Source organism: Talpa occidentalis, unplaced genomic scaffold, assembly GCF_014898055.3.
Source record: "Talpa occidentalis isolate TD23 unplaced genomic scaffold, MPIMG_talOcc4v2.1 talOcc4.14, whole genome shotgun sequence".
Lineage (NCBI taxonomy): Eukaryota > Metazoa > Chordata > Mammalia > Eulipotyphla > Talpidae > Talpa > Talpa occidentalis.
Genome location: NW_023601433.1, coordinates 39,337,921 through 39,357,146, shown reverse-complemented (window position 1 = coordinate 39,357,146; position 19,226 = coordinate 39,337,921). Strand labels below are relative to the sequence as shown.

General features: G+C 38.9%; 1 protein-coding gene across 7 annotated transcripts in view; it reads right to left on the bottom strand.

Moving 5' to 3' along the window:
- Positions 1-13,930, bottom strand: part of CDC42BPA (CDC42 binding protein kinase alpha) — a 277,737-nt gene extending 263,807 nt beyond the window's left edge. For all 7 annotated transcript variants that reach the window (XM_037510331.2, XM_054694969.1, XM_054694968.1 and 4 more), the window contains exon 1: positions 12,962-13,930. In XM_037510331.2, coding sequence (XP_037366228.1) covers positions 12,962-13,139 — 178 coding nt within the window. In that variant the 5' untranslated portion in view covers positions 13,140-13,930. The remainder of the gene's footprint in view (positions 1-12,961) is intronic.
- Between the last annotated feature and the right edge of the window lie 5,296 nt (positions 13,931-19,226).

Below are 19,226 nucleotides of genomic sequence, written 5' to 3'. Positions count from 1 at the left end.
GTGATAAAGGAAGGCACAGATGCCAGCCTTCTGGGAATCAACATAAGTAAATAAACATTTATTTAACCTTCTTGTTTTCAGTATGAAACGCCCATCCTAAACTTGGCCAGATGTCACTCAACCCACAGAACCTGTTTTACTGAGAATAAAACATCCAGTCTTTGTTTGGGTAGGAAAGGGATTAAAGTAGCCCAGTGGCATGAGGGAGGGGAGGTTGGGGGGAGGTATGTATTTGAGTTCCTACTGCTTATAGAACAGCTTCAGTCAAGCTTCCATATTTAACCCCGTTCCCATCTAAACTTTCAGAGGTTCCTGAAGACACCAATTTCTAAGATTTTTAAGGACTCTATAAAGTAAACAGCACCATGATTAATTACCCTTTGACTTTCTTAGATCTGCTATAGTATTCTCTCCTGTTTTTCTCATCAATGACTTTTTTTTTTTTTACTTTTTAAAAATCCTTTACTATTGTTTTAGTTGGGTTGCAGAAGGGAATTAAATTATATTGTGTACTCCAATCATCATCACCAACTCCCAAGCTTATGCTGGACATTAAAATATTTAACTTGAAAATTTAGATATTATTTGCATTTCCCCTACTCCTTTAAACAGTAACACTCTCTTCTCCTTACATTCACCCCATTAAACACTTTTTAACAGATTGTCAACTGCCAAGTGGAGGGATTAAAAAACACCACTTACAAGAAATCACTTTTGAAACAAAAGGATAAAATCAGTGAGGAAAGAGGTCCCTTACATACAAAAATATGATTTTTATGTAGTGCTTCAAGATCAGATCTATTGTTTTTTGGCCTTGCTGTAACAAATATAATGGCATTCATTCATTCAACCAATGTTACCAAATGTATTCTGTGCTGTGCTGTGTGCCATGTACTATAGGGACAGGCAAGTCAGGGGAATAGTTGTGAAAGACAATTTCCAATAAATTAACCAATACATGAAAAGTCATGCAATAGTCAAGATGTGCCTTAATTAGCAAAAAAGAATGACCATTTCAGTAGGGTTGGAGTAAAAGGTAAACCTGGTAGAAAAGGGCAATACAAGAGAATTTGGGGGGAAATAGAATGCCTTGTATCTTGATTGTGGTAATGGTCCACATTCGTCAAAACTCATGGGACACAAACCAAAAAGAGTGAGTTTTACTATATGAAAATTTTTTAAAAGAATGAAAAAATATTTAAAGGTGAGAAATACAATATAAACAAAACTTTATATCTAGGTAAATGATCGGGTAACTAATCTTCCCATTCTCCTTCTGAAACAATTCAGCCCTAAAGTCATTAGGTGTGGCACATCAAAGCAGGTACAGGGGTACATAAGTCATCCTGGACCAAAATGGGGTATTGAAAGTTAAACTGGATGAAAAGAATATTCACAGAGAATGTCTGATGGGCCTAAGCAATGCCAGAAGCCGAGGAACATGAGGCTATATAGGAAGTGTTAAGGGCAGACAGGCATGAACAGCAAAGTCTGGTGTCGGCAGTCAGACCCAGGTGAGGAGCACCTCAGTGGAGGAGAGGAGGATGGCAACCTGCCGCAGGGAATCAAGGCGCAATGAGATAAAGTCACACCTTGGTACGCAGTGCTGATGATGAATTAGCATGAGTAGCTCATCTGCACGGGAGAGAGGGGGCTCCCTAGCAATGATGAGAGACTGGTTATATACTGAAGAACTGATCACATAAGTAAATATATTAAGGACAATGGGACCCAGGTTTGTCACTGTTGGAGAAGGGAGGTGCAAGATAGAAAAGAACAACAAAAATAGAATGAATTCTTTAGTGTTGAACTGAACAGGATGAGTGGTATGGTACAAACTCATGATAGATGAAGGGGGGAGAGATCAACAGAAATGAAGACAGATATATGTGTACATACTTGGGTGGATAAACAGAAAGAAAGATAGGCAGATATATGGATAGGACAGGACAGGACAGGACAGAGAGATAGCTCTGTCCACTAACAGAGCATGTAAGAAGCAACACCAAATAGCAACAAGCATATATGGAGCCCAGATGTTGGCTTCTGTATCATCATCCACTAAAAGGAAGCAGGACTTCTTAGAGAAATAACTGATTCCAAGGCTGTGGTAGGGAAAGTACAAGATGAGCTCAAATCATTTTGTTATGCCAAAAAGCAAAAAAGTGCTCAGAGTCACATAGAGATGTCAAAGAACAAAGAAGCCAGTTTGAAAGGGCTCCTACTAGCCAACTGTGGGTCAATTTGAACCTCAAAATAAGTAATGATTGTACAGGATCATAACCTAATGACTACACTAGACAATCACAAGCCCAAACTGACAAAAGAAAATTGCTTAATGAAAAATAGGGTATTTAAGGGCCTCCCCTGATGGTGCAGCAGTTGAGCGCTGGGCTGCAAAGCTGCCCAGCCTCTGCAGCGCCGGTTCGATCCCCAGTGGCCAGTGAGGGTCCCACATGGCGCGCAGACCTCTCCTGCCGCGCCCACTGCTCCCCTCAGCAGTGTATTTCGTCAGTCTGCTCTGCTCCCCGCTCTGGCTCTGGTGAATTCTCTCACCGTCCCGCACTTCTGGCTGTACCCAGTGCTTGTAAAAATAAATAAATAAATCTTTTAAAAAAAAATGGGTATTTAAATAATTTTAAACTACCTTCCCACAAAATACTTCAAAGGGGAAAAGCAACTATTCAGTGGAAAAGCCCAACAGAGAACACCTTAATTAGCAACATGAACAACCATATTTATTAATTATACTTACACCTCAATAAACCTGGGGCGGGGGAAAATAATAAAATGAACACTGGGGCAACACTCAACCACTTAATCGGATGCAATGAGAAGAACACAGCATCACTTCTGTGATATTCTTGCCAAAGATATATTACCACAAGAAAACAAACCCAAATTCAGAACTGCTGGAAATGCTGCAAAATAACTGGTCTGCAACCTTCTAAAGAGCAAAAGTCACGAAAATTGGGCCTCCCTGATGGCGCAGGGGTTAAAGACAGCGCTATCAAGCTATTGCCAGCCATGCCAGCACGGGAGTGCCAGCCCCGGACATCCAGGAAGCAAACCACAGAGCGCAGCAAGACCTCTCCGGTCTTGCCCTCTGCTCCCTTCAGTAGTGTATTTCAGTAGCTCTGCTTGTTCTGCTCCCCACGCTCTCTGCTGAACCCTCTCACACCCCTGCAATTCTGTCTTACATCCCAGTTCTTGTATGCATAAATAAATAAATCTTTTTTTTAAAAAGTCATGAAAGTCAATGAAACTTAAATCTAATCCAAACTGAATGTCACAAGAAGGCATGACATCTAAATGAAACATATATGATTCTGAACAGAATCATGTTGCTATAAAGATATTACCAGAACAGGGCCTCCCCGGTGGCACAGCGGTTGAGCGCTGGGTTGCGAAGCTGACCGCAGCCTCTACAGCGCTGGTTCAATCCCCGGCTGCTCCCCGGCCACCAGAGGAGGGTCCCACATGGCGCGCAGACCTCTCCTGCCGCCCGCTGCTCCCCTCAGCAGTGTACTTCGGTCCTTCTGCCTGCTCTGCTCCCTGCTCTGGCTCTGGTGAATTCTCTCACCCTCCGGCGCTTCTGACTGTACCCAGTGCTTGTATAAATAAATAAATAAATAAATCTTTAAAAAAAAAAGATATTACCAGAACAACTGACAAAACTTTAATAAAGCCTATGGATTAGATAATAGCAACATTTCAAGGTTAATTTCTTGATATTAATAGTTGTATTGCAGTTATGCATAAGGTAGAAAATACATATGAACATATTTGGAGATGACAGGACATAAAGCAGGCAATTTACTCGCAAATGTTTCAGAGGACGTGAGAATGTACTGTACTTGCAATTTTTCTGTAATCTTGAGATCACTGAAAAACAATTTCCAGTGAAGAAAGAGAAAAAAAGGAAATAGAAAAGGATCATATCATAAAAAATTCTGTATGCCATGCTGTAGAGTTTAAATGTCATGCTGAAAATCAAAGATCATTTTATAAGGATTGTTTTTTAAGTCACACTAAACAAATTTTAGTCATGCTAAAATCCGTAAGATTCACAATGTATTCTGATTAGGAGCACATGTAATATTGAGGTTACGGAATTACTTAAAATTTAATGGAGAAACAAAAGCATGATTAATGAGGTCAAAGAGAGCCAGGAATATAATCCTTTTAGATACATTTAGTACAGACAAGTCAATTGAGTCAAATGCATTCTGAGGTTGAACAAAATCAGAACACTCAGGATCACCATGGGAACACATGCAAAAAATAAATATGATCACAGTTTATCTCAAGCAATGTAATGGAGCGATGAACTCCTAGAAGAAACTATCAACTTAGCATGCATTAGTCAGAAACCAGATGACACATCAAAAGGTATGTACCAAAATGGCAGACATAAAAATCACACTAGATTTGCAAATACTACTGTGGTTTTAACAATAAATTCTAAGAAAATTTTCGTAAGTATGGAGTATGAACAAGCTTTATGATACCACATCAATAGGTCAGTTTCACCACATTCCTGAGATCTGGGTCTGTTTTTAAATGTTTTTAAACCAGGACATTTTAATCAGGGCTATGAATCTCAAATCCAAATCAGTGCAATTCAATCTCAAAATATAGGGCTTTAGCCAATGCCTTCTAATAGGGACTTCTCCTAATCTTTTTAAACAAATATTTTAAATCTCCAGACAGAATACTTCTCAGTAGATGCCTAAGTACTTTTAATAGTATCTCCATTAGCCACTCCCAGTAAACCTGATATTTAAGAATAGGATTCTTCTTGTAGTTAAGACAACTACCCTGGTTTTATGGAACCCTTAAAAAAACCTAGTTAGCTCTGTTCTATTTCACAGCAACAATTTCCATCTCAAATTCTCTATCAATGGTTAGAGGTAAATGGATTTGAAAATGATCAAATTCCACTGGGGGGAAAAAAAATAATCACCAGATTAGCAGGAACATCCTTGCAAACTAGGAACTGCACACATAAACTGCTCAAAGGCATGTATCAAGTCTTATTATCCTTTGTACACACCCAATGCAGAACTCCACACTAACTTAATAAATATTGCCAGATTAACTTCTATGTGATGCAAATCAAAGTGCTAAAAAAAGTGAAAAGGATAAAGGCAAGTCATTCAAACCTTTGCCTGTGTTTGAAGACTGATGGAAACTGTGAGAAAATTTCAAAAAACAATGTGGTATTCTGCCATAAAACCAGTTTAGAGGATCTGACATTGCTTATGGCTTCCTAGTCTATGCCAGCATGTCCCAAACTGTCAGCTGCTCCTCATAAAAAGGATCCCAAAGTCAAATGACTTAGGCAAATTCTATGTAAAAATAAAAGTTAAACAGGTTTCTGTATTGCAAAACTTTTGAAACTATGATAATGTGCTCTGCAATGGTCAAAGAAAATTTCAATAAGCACTGTTTTCCAAACTTACACAGCCAGTGATGTCTTAATTTTCAGAATATTCATTTATATCTTTTGAAATAGCTTCAGAAGCACTAATATATACTATTAATTTTCTTTATACTTATTATCATGTATTTTCTTCATACTAACATGCATTTATGGGTGCTGCATAACCTTTAGTCTATAAAATATCTGAAGTGACATAGTTTTTCATAATCAAAAAATAGTAATAAACATTTTTCATGATGATTTTAAATTTCTGAGCTGAGGTCTCGATTTCCATCATTGATTTACATATTAAAGCTATATAAAATATAAAAGTGATTCAGGTAATAACAACAAAATGTTCCAATGCAAAATATCTTATCCTAAAAGAAAAAATTAATTATTTGCATTGTCATGTAGGAAAAACATCCCCAATGCCAATATAATTTAATAAAATCGTATCAGTAAGATATGAATGTTAATGATAAATTAGTTGCTTACCTCCTTATATTAGTACAGGTATACATTTCAATTATACTTTATTTTAAATATATTGTATTTTACTTCTTCCTTTATCATAAGGCTAGACAGAAATTTAAAAAACAGAATGGGAAAAAAAGCTGACAAAAATCACCAGAAAGGAAAAATCCCAAACCAAATTTCAACCTTATGGCAAAAAAAGTTATTATTACGTCTACTTTTTACATATGATAAAAAGAGTTAGAGAGTTTAAGTAAAATGCCTAAATCACCAGCTGTAATCAAAGAAATCAAGTCTGGACCCAAAGACCATGCTCTTTACCAGCACCTTTAAGTAAGCTTTAAACACTATGAAAAGGTGGGGCTTTTTTGGTCATTGATTAAGCATATGGTGATGGTTAAGCAATTTCAAATAAAACTGAAAGTTAAACAAATGACTGCACATGACTGAGCGAATTCACATGCATTTTTAAGACTGTTTTCATCCACTTAAGCACTACTTTCCAGTATAATTAGAACAGGAATGGGAGGAATGGTGTTGATGGGGAAAAATTAAAGAAAAAAACGAATCTGTACCAGAAGCAAGAGAAAAAAGACTAATTTATTGTCCTATAAGCCATTTGTCTTTAAACAATCAAGTTAAATTATCCTCTAGTATTCTGTACTATCTGCCACCCTAATACCTGAGAATAAAAGTTTATGGTATTCACAGAGTTCTAGTGGTACCAATTACATATAGTTTTCTCTCTAATAAAATGATCTTACTTTCTGGACTCAAAATCCACTACATATAAATAGGGGCTGGCACCTGAAACCCATAGCTTCACAGCTACATTATTACAACAGCAAAGTTCCCACATTAGTCCAAAAGTCTGAAACCAACAGTTTAACTAAAACATAATAGCCTTAGAAAAAACAATACAACACTATATAAGAATTTTAAAATTGTCTGAGTACATGATTTTTCCTCTTAAGCATCACAAAATAATAAATAAAAGTGTTTCAGATAGACAGTGGTTTTGCAACATGTTACAACTACAGAAAGGAAAGCTGGAAAAGATAAAGTGACAATTCCTGTATTAACTGTGAATGCCAAACCACGAAGAAAAACTACTTAAAGCAAGAAGAGGCCATAGAGAATTCCCAGTAAGTTCAAGGACGTTAGAGGTTAACAGCACAAATTCATTAGTATGTATAATTTCCCTGTATTTTTTAGGGTGTCTTAGAAATAACTGTTCACCAGCATCACTTTTGTGTTACTCCACCACAGTTAAGTTGATCCTTCAGTTCTCATGATTATCACACACAACCAGTCCAGAACCACTAAGTAAAATAATAAGATTTGGATTCTATCTCCAGAGTTTCCTTCAAAAATTCTTTCTAACCCTAATTAACAGAATGCCATGACCTCCTAGTGAAAGAGCATTTTTCAAAGGGGTTTCTCTCCCGATTCTCCATTTCCTTCCAAGAATCTTGTCCTTACTCAAACAACTTTTCACTAAATTCTTCAGTGTATCCCTATTCTTATAATGTGGAACTATGTCTATACTCTTTTTTCTGTGTAACAGAAAATAAGTGTAACATCTTTTGGCTTCCTCCACACTAAGATTCCAGCTCTTCTGATCCACATCTATAATACAGGAAGAGACAGAAGAAATCCTGAGAGTTTTCCATAACAATACTTAATCTTTCTACAAATGATATACTTGATATTTTCTATACTAGACTTTTTTAATGCTAGTTGGACTTAAAAAATTGATTTTTTTAAACCTATCAAAGCCAAATAAAGGGGTAGGGGGACTATATATGTTGGAAGTAAGTGTATCAAAATAGAGACTGTGGAAGAAATTTTTGACCACCACAGAAGAGCAGTACAATAAAATACTAATTTGGATGAACATGAGCTATTTTACCTTAAAATAGCCTGGACGTACTATGTAATATTAATCAGTCCAGAAATTATGGGACACTTCATAAAATTTCCAACATATTATGCTGTTTTTAGAATGCTATACTAAGGTATACCTTATATTTCCACACGAAATGAACAGATTCCTAAAGTTCTTAAAGTATTCATCCTGACATCCCTATTCTCACTTATACAGCAATTTTTCTTTTTAAAAAAGAAATATGGGAGAGATGGAGTAATAATTGCCACCGCTTATTAACAAAGCTTCTACCATGTGCCAGAATTGTGTTAGATCAAATAATGTTATTCATTTACTACTATTATTAGCGTATAGCTCACTAGTAATAGGTTAGTATATAGGAAATAAGTGCTCAACCTATATGTCTGATGACATTTATGATGATTCTAATCAAGGACTTAAAAAAACTTAACCATCTGTATTAAGTGGACATTTAGATAATCTGGTCTGATTAACAATGTACTTAGGAAAGCTAAAATGCAGAATGGTAGGAGTGAAGAACAAACCATCCTTGAAAAGAATCAGATTCTTGCTGATCAAATAATCATCACCTCATTTAATTGAGGCACACATGAACAAAATGTGAATAATGTTTAAAACTAATGACAGGAAAAATTCAAACCACAGTACTTGCTGTTGTACTCTCTCTCTTAGCAAGTTTATTAATCATCCAGACTACTTTGTGTATATTTGACACTGAATAAGCTATGAAATTACTATTATTCAGGGATAATTTACATAAAATGCTACCAGTTCAAGACTTAGGATGCATAAAAAAAACAGATAGCTATACATAGATAGCCCCGTATGCCGCCAATGCACTGATATATCTATATTTTAAATTATTTAACATGAATTTCCTAAAATTCCAATTTCCCATTTCAAAGAGAGTATCCAACAACAATACATACATTTAATCATTACTGATAAATAAGTTTGTAATGTAAAAGTAATTTTTGTTTCTAGAACTCTACAGTAACTTATTCTAATATCATACCATGACATTAAAACTATTACATTACAAACAAATATGGAAACCACGGACATTTTATCAATTTAGGGCCACCCTGGTGGAGCAAGGGGTTAAGACGCAACCTATGAAGCTGTCCGCAGCCTATGCAGCACAAGTTCAATCCACTGGCCAGGGAGCTACCCACATGGCACAGCAGACCTCTCCTGCCTCGCCTTTGGTCAATCTGCCTGTTCTGTTTCCAACTCTGTCTCTGGTGAATCCTCTCTCTCTCTCTCTCTCTCTCTCTCTCTCTCTCACACACACACACACACACACACACACACACACACACACACACCACCTCTAGCCTGTACCCCAGCTCTTGTATGCATAAATAAATAAAATCTTTAAAAAAAATTTTATCAACTTAAAAAATAAGGAAACAATAGTCAGCAGGCACATGAAAAAGTGTTCACAATCACTTACTATTAGAGAAATGTAAATCAAGATCACAATGAGGGACCACCTTACACTTTGAGAATGGCCCCTGTCAACAAGACCAGAAACAAGTGCTGGTGAGGATGTGGAGAAAAGGGAACCCTACTGCACTGCTGGTGGGAATGTAAACTGGTCCAGTCCTTGTGGAAATCAGTATGGAGGTGTCTCAAAACATTAAACACGGACCTGCCATTTGACCCAGTAATTCAACTACAAGGTATCTATCCCAAAAATTCAAAAGTGCAAATTTAAAAGGAAAACTGCACTCCCATGTTTATAGCAGCACTATTTACTATAGCTAAATTATGGAAACAACCTAAGTGCCCCAGAATAGATGAGTGGATCAAGAAGATGTGGTACATATACACAATGGAATACGACTCAGTGGCTAAAAAAGATAAACTCATGTCATTTGCAACAACATGGATGAAGCTTGAAAGGATAATGCTAAGTGAAATAAGTCAAAAGGAGAAAAGATAAATACCAGAGGATGTCACTAATATGTGGATTATAGAGAAACTAAAGTAATAGTCAGATAACGACAAGATGAAAAACTAACCCTTGATAGCTGACTTCAGAACTGAAACTCCAGCGGGGAGGAGGTTTGGAGGAGGGTGGAGCAAAGAGGGAAAGAAGCACAATGGAATATTGGTGGTGGGTGCACTATAGTGGTAATATCTGATGGGGATATCCCAATATTACCTCAGTCAAAAATTAATTATTAAAAAGATTAAACTTTTTATTTCAAAAAAAAATGAGACAAAACATAGTCTTTCAAATCTTGTTGAATATAACTGGAAAGTAATATGCTAGTAAACTCAAAAGTGATCTATGGCCTTAACACAATGTCCTCTTCCTCTCTACTGCTTCCTCAAGCCATCAGCACCGAGAGAAAGGAAAACTGTCAAAGAAAAGACAACATGTCTGACTCAAATTGTCAGTTTATTATTGTCATGACACCACAATGAACAAAACATTAACTGCACCAACATAAAAGTGAAACGCACCATAACTAGGAATGAAGTGAAACTGATGGAAATGAAGAAAGACAGAATTTTGGCTGACCCTTTTATAATTGCCTACCATCAGCATGAAAAAAAGGCATATCTAGAAGGCACTTTCATTATCATAAATAACCAAATACAAACAAACAGTATGTAATACACAGAATTTACTACTACTATCTTGTTAGAAACACTGGATCATTTAAAACTCAAACTGAAAAATGTGTCACTTAAGGCAAATCTGTATTATCAAATTTAACCCTTATCGATCCTTATAAATTCCTATCAAGACCAAAGAAAATTAAAATTAAAATTAAAATTAAGTCAACTCACTATCTCAAAACTTCCTCAATATAATGTGTTTTCTATGTAATGTTAGAGAGAAGGTGTAAAATAGGAGATTTCCCCCACAATGTATTAATCAATTCATAGACAAAGACGACTTGACCTATTTCAATATCTAAATGAAGCGAGAACTCTGGAATTCTCTATTTAAATTCTCTTAATAGCTTAAAGATAGTAAATAATAACATTCAAGACACATCTTTTGACAGCTTCCATTCTTAACTTTCTTATGTCTTACTCAAACTTCTGTGGTTGGTTAACACCCACTTGCAGGACTTCGTACTCCAACTTAAAAAAACTTGAGACTTAACAGACACTGCCTAGCCCCAAAGTGTACAAAAATAAGTCCTTAAAAATTCTACTCTCTTGCCTTCTGTTACCGAGAAACACAAAAGGGTTTACTTAAGTACATTTTTGTTATGCCATATAGCAGACGTCTAAAAAGACAAAATATGAAGGATACTGCTAACACTTAATTTACTTTAAGTTGTGAAAAGTCCTAGCTTAAAATTATTTAAAATATATTAATAAAAATAAAATGTACTTAGCCAAATATTTAAACTTCGGCTTTGATTAAAATATGTATAAGTTATTATATGCACATATATACACATATATACATGTACGCATATACACACATATGAAACAAAGTCCAAAAAAACATATTTAGTGGAAAATATATACAAATTATTCTGATAATTCACCAAAATAACTCATAGCATAAAACTGTAAGGCAACAGAGGGTATGTTTTTCCCCTTGATCATAATTTTAAAATTATATTACTACTGGTACATACAAAAGGTTCTCCCATCATTTTGCAAATAAGACATGAAATGACAATCATAATCACAGATTAGAATGTAGCTATGGAACCACAGTTCTCTAAAGATATCAAACCTTAACTTTAAACCTTCAAAAAAACACTAAAAGTTTTCTAAATTTATGAAACCTAGAAAACCACATGTCTTATAAATATTTTGTTCTACACACAAAAACTCTAACGAAACCAGTAGCAAAATCAAAACTGTCTCACTCTTAAGACAGAAATTACTTCATAGTTCTGAATTCTGACATTCCCTGTATGATTCGGGTAGTCTAATTTAAAAAGTCTATATAAAATATATAGGGTTTAACATCAATATCAAGTTGCTAAAAAAAAAAGTCTGATATGACAAATTGAATAAAATTATTACATATAATCAATACTGAATGAGGGATTTATCTGACAAACTAATTCAAACCCAAAGCCACAAAAAAATCACAATTAACTTTGGCTTCAGTAAAATAAATCTTTACTTGGGAACAAAAGCACCTGCAACAAATAAGTAACATAACAAAAGTACAAAATACTTATTTATGTCTATTATCTTTCAATGTGCCAATATAGGAGTGGGTGATAATGTGTATTTTCCAATAGCGAGACCTGCTGGTAGGCAAATATGGCCCTAGGTAACAGTGGAAGCAGAATTTAAGCCAAGCCTTCAAGATCCAAGGTCACGTGAGGCGTTTGTTCTCCTCACCGATCTGTTCCACTACAATAGGTCTTCTAAATCACATCAACATCATGAAGACAGACTTCTAACCGGTTTGGAGTAAATCTAGATTTAGAGTAAATCTAACTCTCAGGCAGAAGCAGCTCCCAAACATTCTCCAAGTACCATCACAAAATTTTTGCCCGTTTATGTCATGTTATCTCACAAACAAGACAATTTTGGGAAAGTCCATGTTAAGCAGCTTTCTTTGCTTGGGCAATACAGATGAAATAAACCGCAGTGATCACCACCTTTAAATTCCTACTGACACAAGGTATTTATCTTCTTCCACTTAGAGAGTGATTTCAAAGTCTCAGAAGGAATGTATCCACTACTAAATACTCTCGATTAAAGGTCTGTGATACCACCACGCATTAGACAACTGTGAGCAATAATCCACGTTGTGCCCATCACAGAATTACTCAAAAAAATCTTACTGCTGACCTAAAAACATAAATTCCTCCTCCTAACTTCCACATTAAGACAACTGAGTAGCATGGCTATACTCTTGGGAAACTGTTTACCAAAAACTAGAAAAATTGTTTTGAATTCTTGTCTATCCTTCCACTGAATATATATTTAAATACATAATATACACTTTGTACAAACTATCAAATATATACTATGTACTTAAATGTGTACCGCAAATACATATTGTATATAGTATAGAAATGTCAATGTTTACATGTAAGCAATGTATTTTATTTATATATACTCATTACTGAGTAGAACGCTTACTCCTAACAACACATCATAATGCCCAGCTAAAGTTTGTTGTTTTTTTTTTAATACAAACTTACCCCATTCTAGGTATTCAAGAATGTTCTTCTCTCTTCTCAATGGAGAATTATTGCATTCATCATAAAGGCAGATAAGTATATCCAATAACGTTTCCACGCTGAAGCACTGCCCATTGGTCTGAGCCGGCCCATCCAAAATAAACTGTTCCAACTGCCTCAAACGCACTTCTCCAGACATGTTTGCTTCAATTTCTGCTGGTGTTCCTTTAAATTATGACTACGGTTTTTACTATAGTTGTTTGAATCGAAATTTTAAAAGGTGTGGTTTTAAAAATAAACCACTTGTTCTTCAGACAAGAGTCATGCAATGCCAGTGCTGAATTAAACATCCAACACACCAGTAACCTCACTTAACTGAAGCGTCTTCAATGCCGCACATATACATATATCTTAAGGGAAAGTTACCATAAAATATACATTTAATAATTTTAAAAGAATAATACAATTAAGCCGTACATTTAAATAAAATAATAATTAAAAGTACAACGAAGCAGGGGCAACACTTCTTAAAAAAAAAAAAAAAAACTTCTCCTTCATTCAAAATTCAACTCGTGCAACATAATCCTGAAACGAATCCGGTTGCATCACTAATGAATTAAGTCCGATGTGCATCAGCAATTCACTTCCCAGGAAGAAGGAAAACAGAAAGGGGATGAAACAACCAAAATGTATATAAGGGGGAGGGAAAACCCAAAATTCTGCTGCAAATCCTCCCAGCCGCCGCTTGGATAACGCATCAGAGGCGGCTTCTCCAGCGAGGAAAGGAGGGGGCGAGGTCCCTGAGGCAGCCCCTCGGCGCGGCGCCCGCCAAGGCTCGCCCGGAGAGGCTTTTCCTTTCTCCTGCCGCGGTCCTTCCTCCTAGGGCGCTGCAGTGCGTCCCCTTTCCAGCGGATTCCGATGAAAACTCCTCATTTTCCTCCCGCTGCTCCCGAGGGCCTGGCTGGCGGCGCGGCCGAGGGTGGAGGCGCGGCCGCCGCGGACTCGCCCCGGGCTCCGAGCGCGGCTACGCGGCCGCCCGCGCCCGCTCCATGTCGGTGGTCGCTGCCCGCCGGCCTGGGCCGCGCGCCCGGCGCCCCGCACCCGCGCCGCAGCCGCCGCCGAGTCCCGGCGCCCTGGCGGGGGGGGCGGCTCTGGATTCAAAGGACACGGACAGCGGCAGCGGCGGCGGCGGCGCGGGCGGCTCCGGCGGCGGCTTCTCCCCCGTCTTCACACCCCTGGGCTAAGGGCATCTTTGCCCGGCGAGAAGGGAGGCGGCCGCGGCGCAGGAGGAGGGGCTGGAGCCGCGGGTGAGACCAGAGGCTGCCGCAGCCGGGCTCGCGGCCACTCCCTTTCTTCCCCTCCCACCCCTCCCCCGCCTTCCCGGTCCGCTCGCGCTCGCGCCCTGGGCTCCGCGAGGCCGCTCCAGTCCCGCCGCGCGCAGGCGGAGGCTCGCCCAGGAGTCCGGATCCAATATGGCGGCGCCCGCGCCCCCTCCCCCCGGCACGCGCGCTCACGCCCGCGCCCCCCGCCCCCGCCCGCGCCCGCGCCCGCGCCGACGGGCTGAGCCGGGCCGGGCCCGGCGGACGCGCCGGGGGCGGCGATGCCCAGGAGTGGGCGCGGGCGGGGGCGCGGGGGCGGCACCTCCCTGAGCAGAGGGTGGGGACCGCCGGGATGGCGAGGCTGCGGCTGCCGCAATGTGGAATGCAGGGATAGCGGAGGACCGGGGGAGGCCGCGCGGCCGCGGAGGAGGACATGGAGGCGGGAGGGCCAGGACGCCCGCGGGCGGCGGCGCCGTCGTCGGAGACACCACCTGTGTGGCACGTTTGATGAGGGGATCCAGAGGCGCGAGGTTTAGGCTTTCAACAGTTTTGTGAAAGACTGTGCCTCTCTCACTGCCCCTTACCTACGCGCCACCCACCCCCTCAAATTCAGTTCCTCAGCACTCCACAGGAATCATTTCCTGAGTGTGTAATTACACTTTTTGTGTCATTTCCCAGGACAGAAAATGACAGACTGTATAGATTCAAGTAACGCGTGAGTGTGCGGGGACGACAGGATTCCCCATCCCTGTTCCCAAAAGTTTCCCTCCGTGGAGCACTGTTTTTCTCTTACAGGACTAGTCTAGCTGCTGACTATCCCCAGGCTAGGTTAGCCCCGACTTGGGATTTAGCTGTTAAGAGAGTAAAAATAATTCACCGCTGTCAACCCCTGTTTGTGCGTGTGCAAGTGCGCCTGCACACCTAACCCAGAGACACGATGCAGAAAACTGGGCGATAAAGACGTGTCATTGAATAGCAAGACCCCTGATGCATGTAGAACCTTCCAGATTTCAGGAGAACTCTCTCAACATATTTCTCATGGAAGGTCCTACATTTAAATGCATTGTTAAATTGGGTCATTGCATTTTTGTCATTTCCGTTCAAATTGCCATCTTTATATTCTTTTTCTACACCTCTAGTGCTAGTTATACTTTCTATGTTAAGTTAATGCCCACAATTGCATCATTTTACATTTTAACACTAGGAAAGCTGAGCTGAGGAAGAACTAAAAATGAAGGTATGTAAATGAAGGCTAGCAAAAATTATTCAAGTGCCTGTGATTCATAAAATATTGTGAATCTTTTGAGAAATCTGCACTTGCCAAGTCTACACTTAGGGCTTCAATAAGGACATTACTCCCAATGTGTTGTTGACACCAGTGATATTAGGCAGAAAATCAGTAATTTTTAGCCATCACATTTTTTTATGGGTGTGTGTTGTCTGATTATAAAAGTATTAAGAAAGCAAAAGGAAGATTTAATTAACACAGATAATAACCAGTATTGTAGTATTTATTATTCAAGACTATGTCAGACACTTTAACAAAAATAATGCATAATAAAAGGCAGTTTTACAACCTCCTGTTTTCACTTAGCAAGATATCGTGAACATCTTTTCTGGTCAACAAATATTCTTCAACATCATGGTTTTAAAAAATAAAGCCAAGACATGTTAAACATTCATTTGACATGAGGTGGTATAGAAAAGAAAGAAGCAGTTTCTTCCTTTTTCTTTATTTTTCACACCACAGAACTAACTCCAAGATACCTACTTATCCTACGTGAAATAGCTATAAAGAATAGTTTAAAAGAGAATCTAAAATTTGTTAGGTCTCAATAAATGCTAATTAGCCACGAAAATATATGAGATCCAGATAGGTTTTTTAACAAAAGACTCAAGTCCTCTACCTGTTTTGTTAGCAGTTAGGAACCACCCACAGACCAGAATATTGATGGTTACTTAATAACCTTTTCCAGTTTATTTAGAAAGCAGAGGGGAGAACTTATTTTATTTTTAAAAAATGCACAAAGAGAAGGAAGAAGGTTGAACCCAATCAATTTTGCTTGAATAATTCAAGCTCAGAGACTTAATAATTAACTAGACACTAAACACATTGCGCGGGTGTTATTTTAAATGTTCCAGTTGAAGTGTGAACATGCTTGTTAATGAAACCAGTTTTAAGCCAAAGAAAGGCTGGGCCCCAGCAGCTCCACAGGGCTGGAAGTGCTCCTATGAAATGAAAGTGGCAGGGTGTTATGTGGGTAAAGAGCCTAGAGGAGGTCTTCTTTGTAAAATTCTGCATGGGGGGCTGGAGGTTATATGTTTTCCTTTGCAAACACAATTTGTTTGAAATAATCAGAGAAAGTTTTATGACGTGCTGGGAATTATGCTGACCTTTCCAAATAGAAAGAGGACAGAAGAAGACAAGAAGTTAGGAGAATGACAACAGAAAAGGAATCATGAAGCCTAGTTTCCAATGCAAGCTCTCTTCAACTAAACCTCCACTTCTTGCCTAATTTTAAAAGATTCCATCCATCAACAAGTATTCGTAACAACCAGTGGCACTCTTGCCTGGCTGTCTCTAACTCCAAAGTAATTCTAGGTTCAGTGGTGGAGAACAAGGCCAAAAGATAGGTGAGTGCCACAGCAGGACCTCGTGCTTAGTAGCGTGAGGGTATTTTTACCACATTCCCCTTCAGCTCAGCTAGCACATCCTGCCCCTGAAAATGAATAACTTGGTTTAGTACTCTCTAAGGCCAACAAATCCTTGTCTTCACTTCACGTCTGCCTCCTGACAAGAATAACACCACAAAGGTTTACGTTTTAAAAAAAACTTTGTAATTAATAATTGTCTCTTTCACATAACACAGCGTGCAAATACTGTCCAGAGTACTTTGTGCACATTATTCTATCCAATCTTCATAATCATATGAAATAGAAAAATTATCATCTCTTTATCTTACATGAGGTAACTGAGGTTTACAGACCTCAGATAACTTGTGACAACCTAGCTAGCAAGTGACACAGAAGCTAGCCATCAATATCTCATGCCAGGACCCATGTTTTAACCACTGTGGAACTGAGGTCTGAACGATCAATGGAATTCTATAAACTCAACTCCCTTTCCTGTTGTAAACAGGAAGCACTGGGATATAGTTGTTAATTCACATATTTGGACATTAGAAATTGCTATCCAGACAGAGGGCAAAATATATATATGTCAGGGTCCAACCAGAAAAACAAAAATTCACCCATATAAACCAGAGGAATCTTAATTTTGGGAAATGTTTACACAGGTGATGGAAGAGCTGAGGGAACAAATGAAAGGAAAAGAGAGGATTTTTGCAGCAGCAGCTGCTAACACCCCAAGGCTGGTGGGAGGTAAAACCAAGACTTGTGGGAGTTGGAGTCAGAGGAGATGCAAGGGCTTCTGGGGAGGCCGCCCTAGCATGGAGAGGAGAGGAGAATCCCTTTCCTGGAATCTCCTGCCAGTCACAGCTAACACAGAGCCTATGGTGAAGAATCTTCATGCATCGTCCTTCAAGAAATAGGGCTGAGCAGGCAATGGGGGAGGATCAGCCAAGGATTTCCATACATACAATCAACAGTCTCAGTCTTACCTAATTTGTTTTTAAAAAAAAAATCTATAAAACAAATGGTTTACCTCTAAACAACCATTCAGTGAATTTTGAAGTGGCATAGGAAGTTTTCACCCCTCCTTTTTTATATTTATTTTGGCTTTGTTTTAATCCCTCAAAAAAGTTTAAAAACCAAACAAACCTTCCTCTTTAAAGACATGTTTACTAAGAAAACAAACTGATATTTCCTACTTGCTTGTAAATGGATCTTGCCCATCTTACCCTATTTTTTAATCTCACTAAAAATCTTCATAGGCAAGCTCTATTATAAGTGGAATTTTCAAAAATATGTTTGGAAGCAAACTATAAAGAGATATTATCCACTATTAGAGCTATTTAGTGAATTTGAACACTAAAAAGATAAGTGGCATTCTTCTAGCATTCCATCACTAAGAAACATTTGGTAAAAGACTCCATGGCCTTCTGTGGTGTCAAAAACCAAGCCAACTAAGCCAATGTGTTCCTTTTCAGAGCTGAGGTGGGACACGAGGTGATACAGCCAAGACCTTGGGGCTGGCAACCAAAAAATGTAAGAGTAGAAGAATCCTGTTACCACACTCTGGAAATCTCTCTGGCCAAGGGTGTCAGTGCCTTCCACATTATCAAAGCCAACGGTCAACCTTAGTCCACATCTCACTTGACCTATTAACAGAATGTGACGGTGCGAATCACCCCTCTTACTTGAAACTCTTTTCTCCACTATGGCTCCTGCACTCTCCTGATTTTCTCTTACCTCTCTGGTCACTTCTGCATCTTCTTTGCTAGGTCCTCCTTGTCTTCCTGATCTGTCAATACTGGAGTGTCCCAGAGTCCAACTCAAGTTTTTTTTCTATATACAATTTTCCGTAAGTCATCTCAATTAATCTTAAGGATTTAAGTACTATGGATGATGGTTTTTTTAAAGCATATCACAAATTCTTCAACATTCCTCTCTTTGGTTGGGGCTATAACCCCTCACCTTGAATTTAGGTCATTTTGGTGTCACACTTGGAACAAACAGAATGTATGGAAGTGCTATTTAACTTCCCAGGCTGGGCCACCTTGTCCACTGGCACACTGTCACAAGAGCCCTGTGAGGCCATGTGAGAAGTGCAACTGTCCCAAGACTGCCAACTGTCTCTCCCAAGGTGGGAGCCCAAGGCTCATAAAAGAGCCACATGTAGATCCTATATCAGTAGCTCTAAGTAGCATCAACTGCCAGACTTATGATTGAGGATGACTTCAGATGATTCCAGGCTCCAGATGTCAAGTCACTCCAGCTAAGTCCCCAAGTCATCCTAGCTGAGCTCCCAGTCACATTGGAGCAAAGCAAACTCTCCTCACTATTCC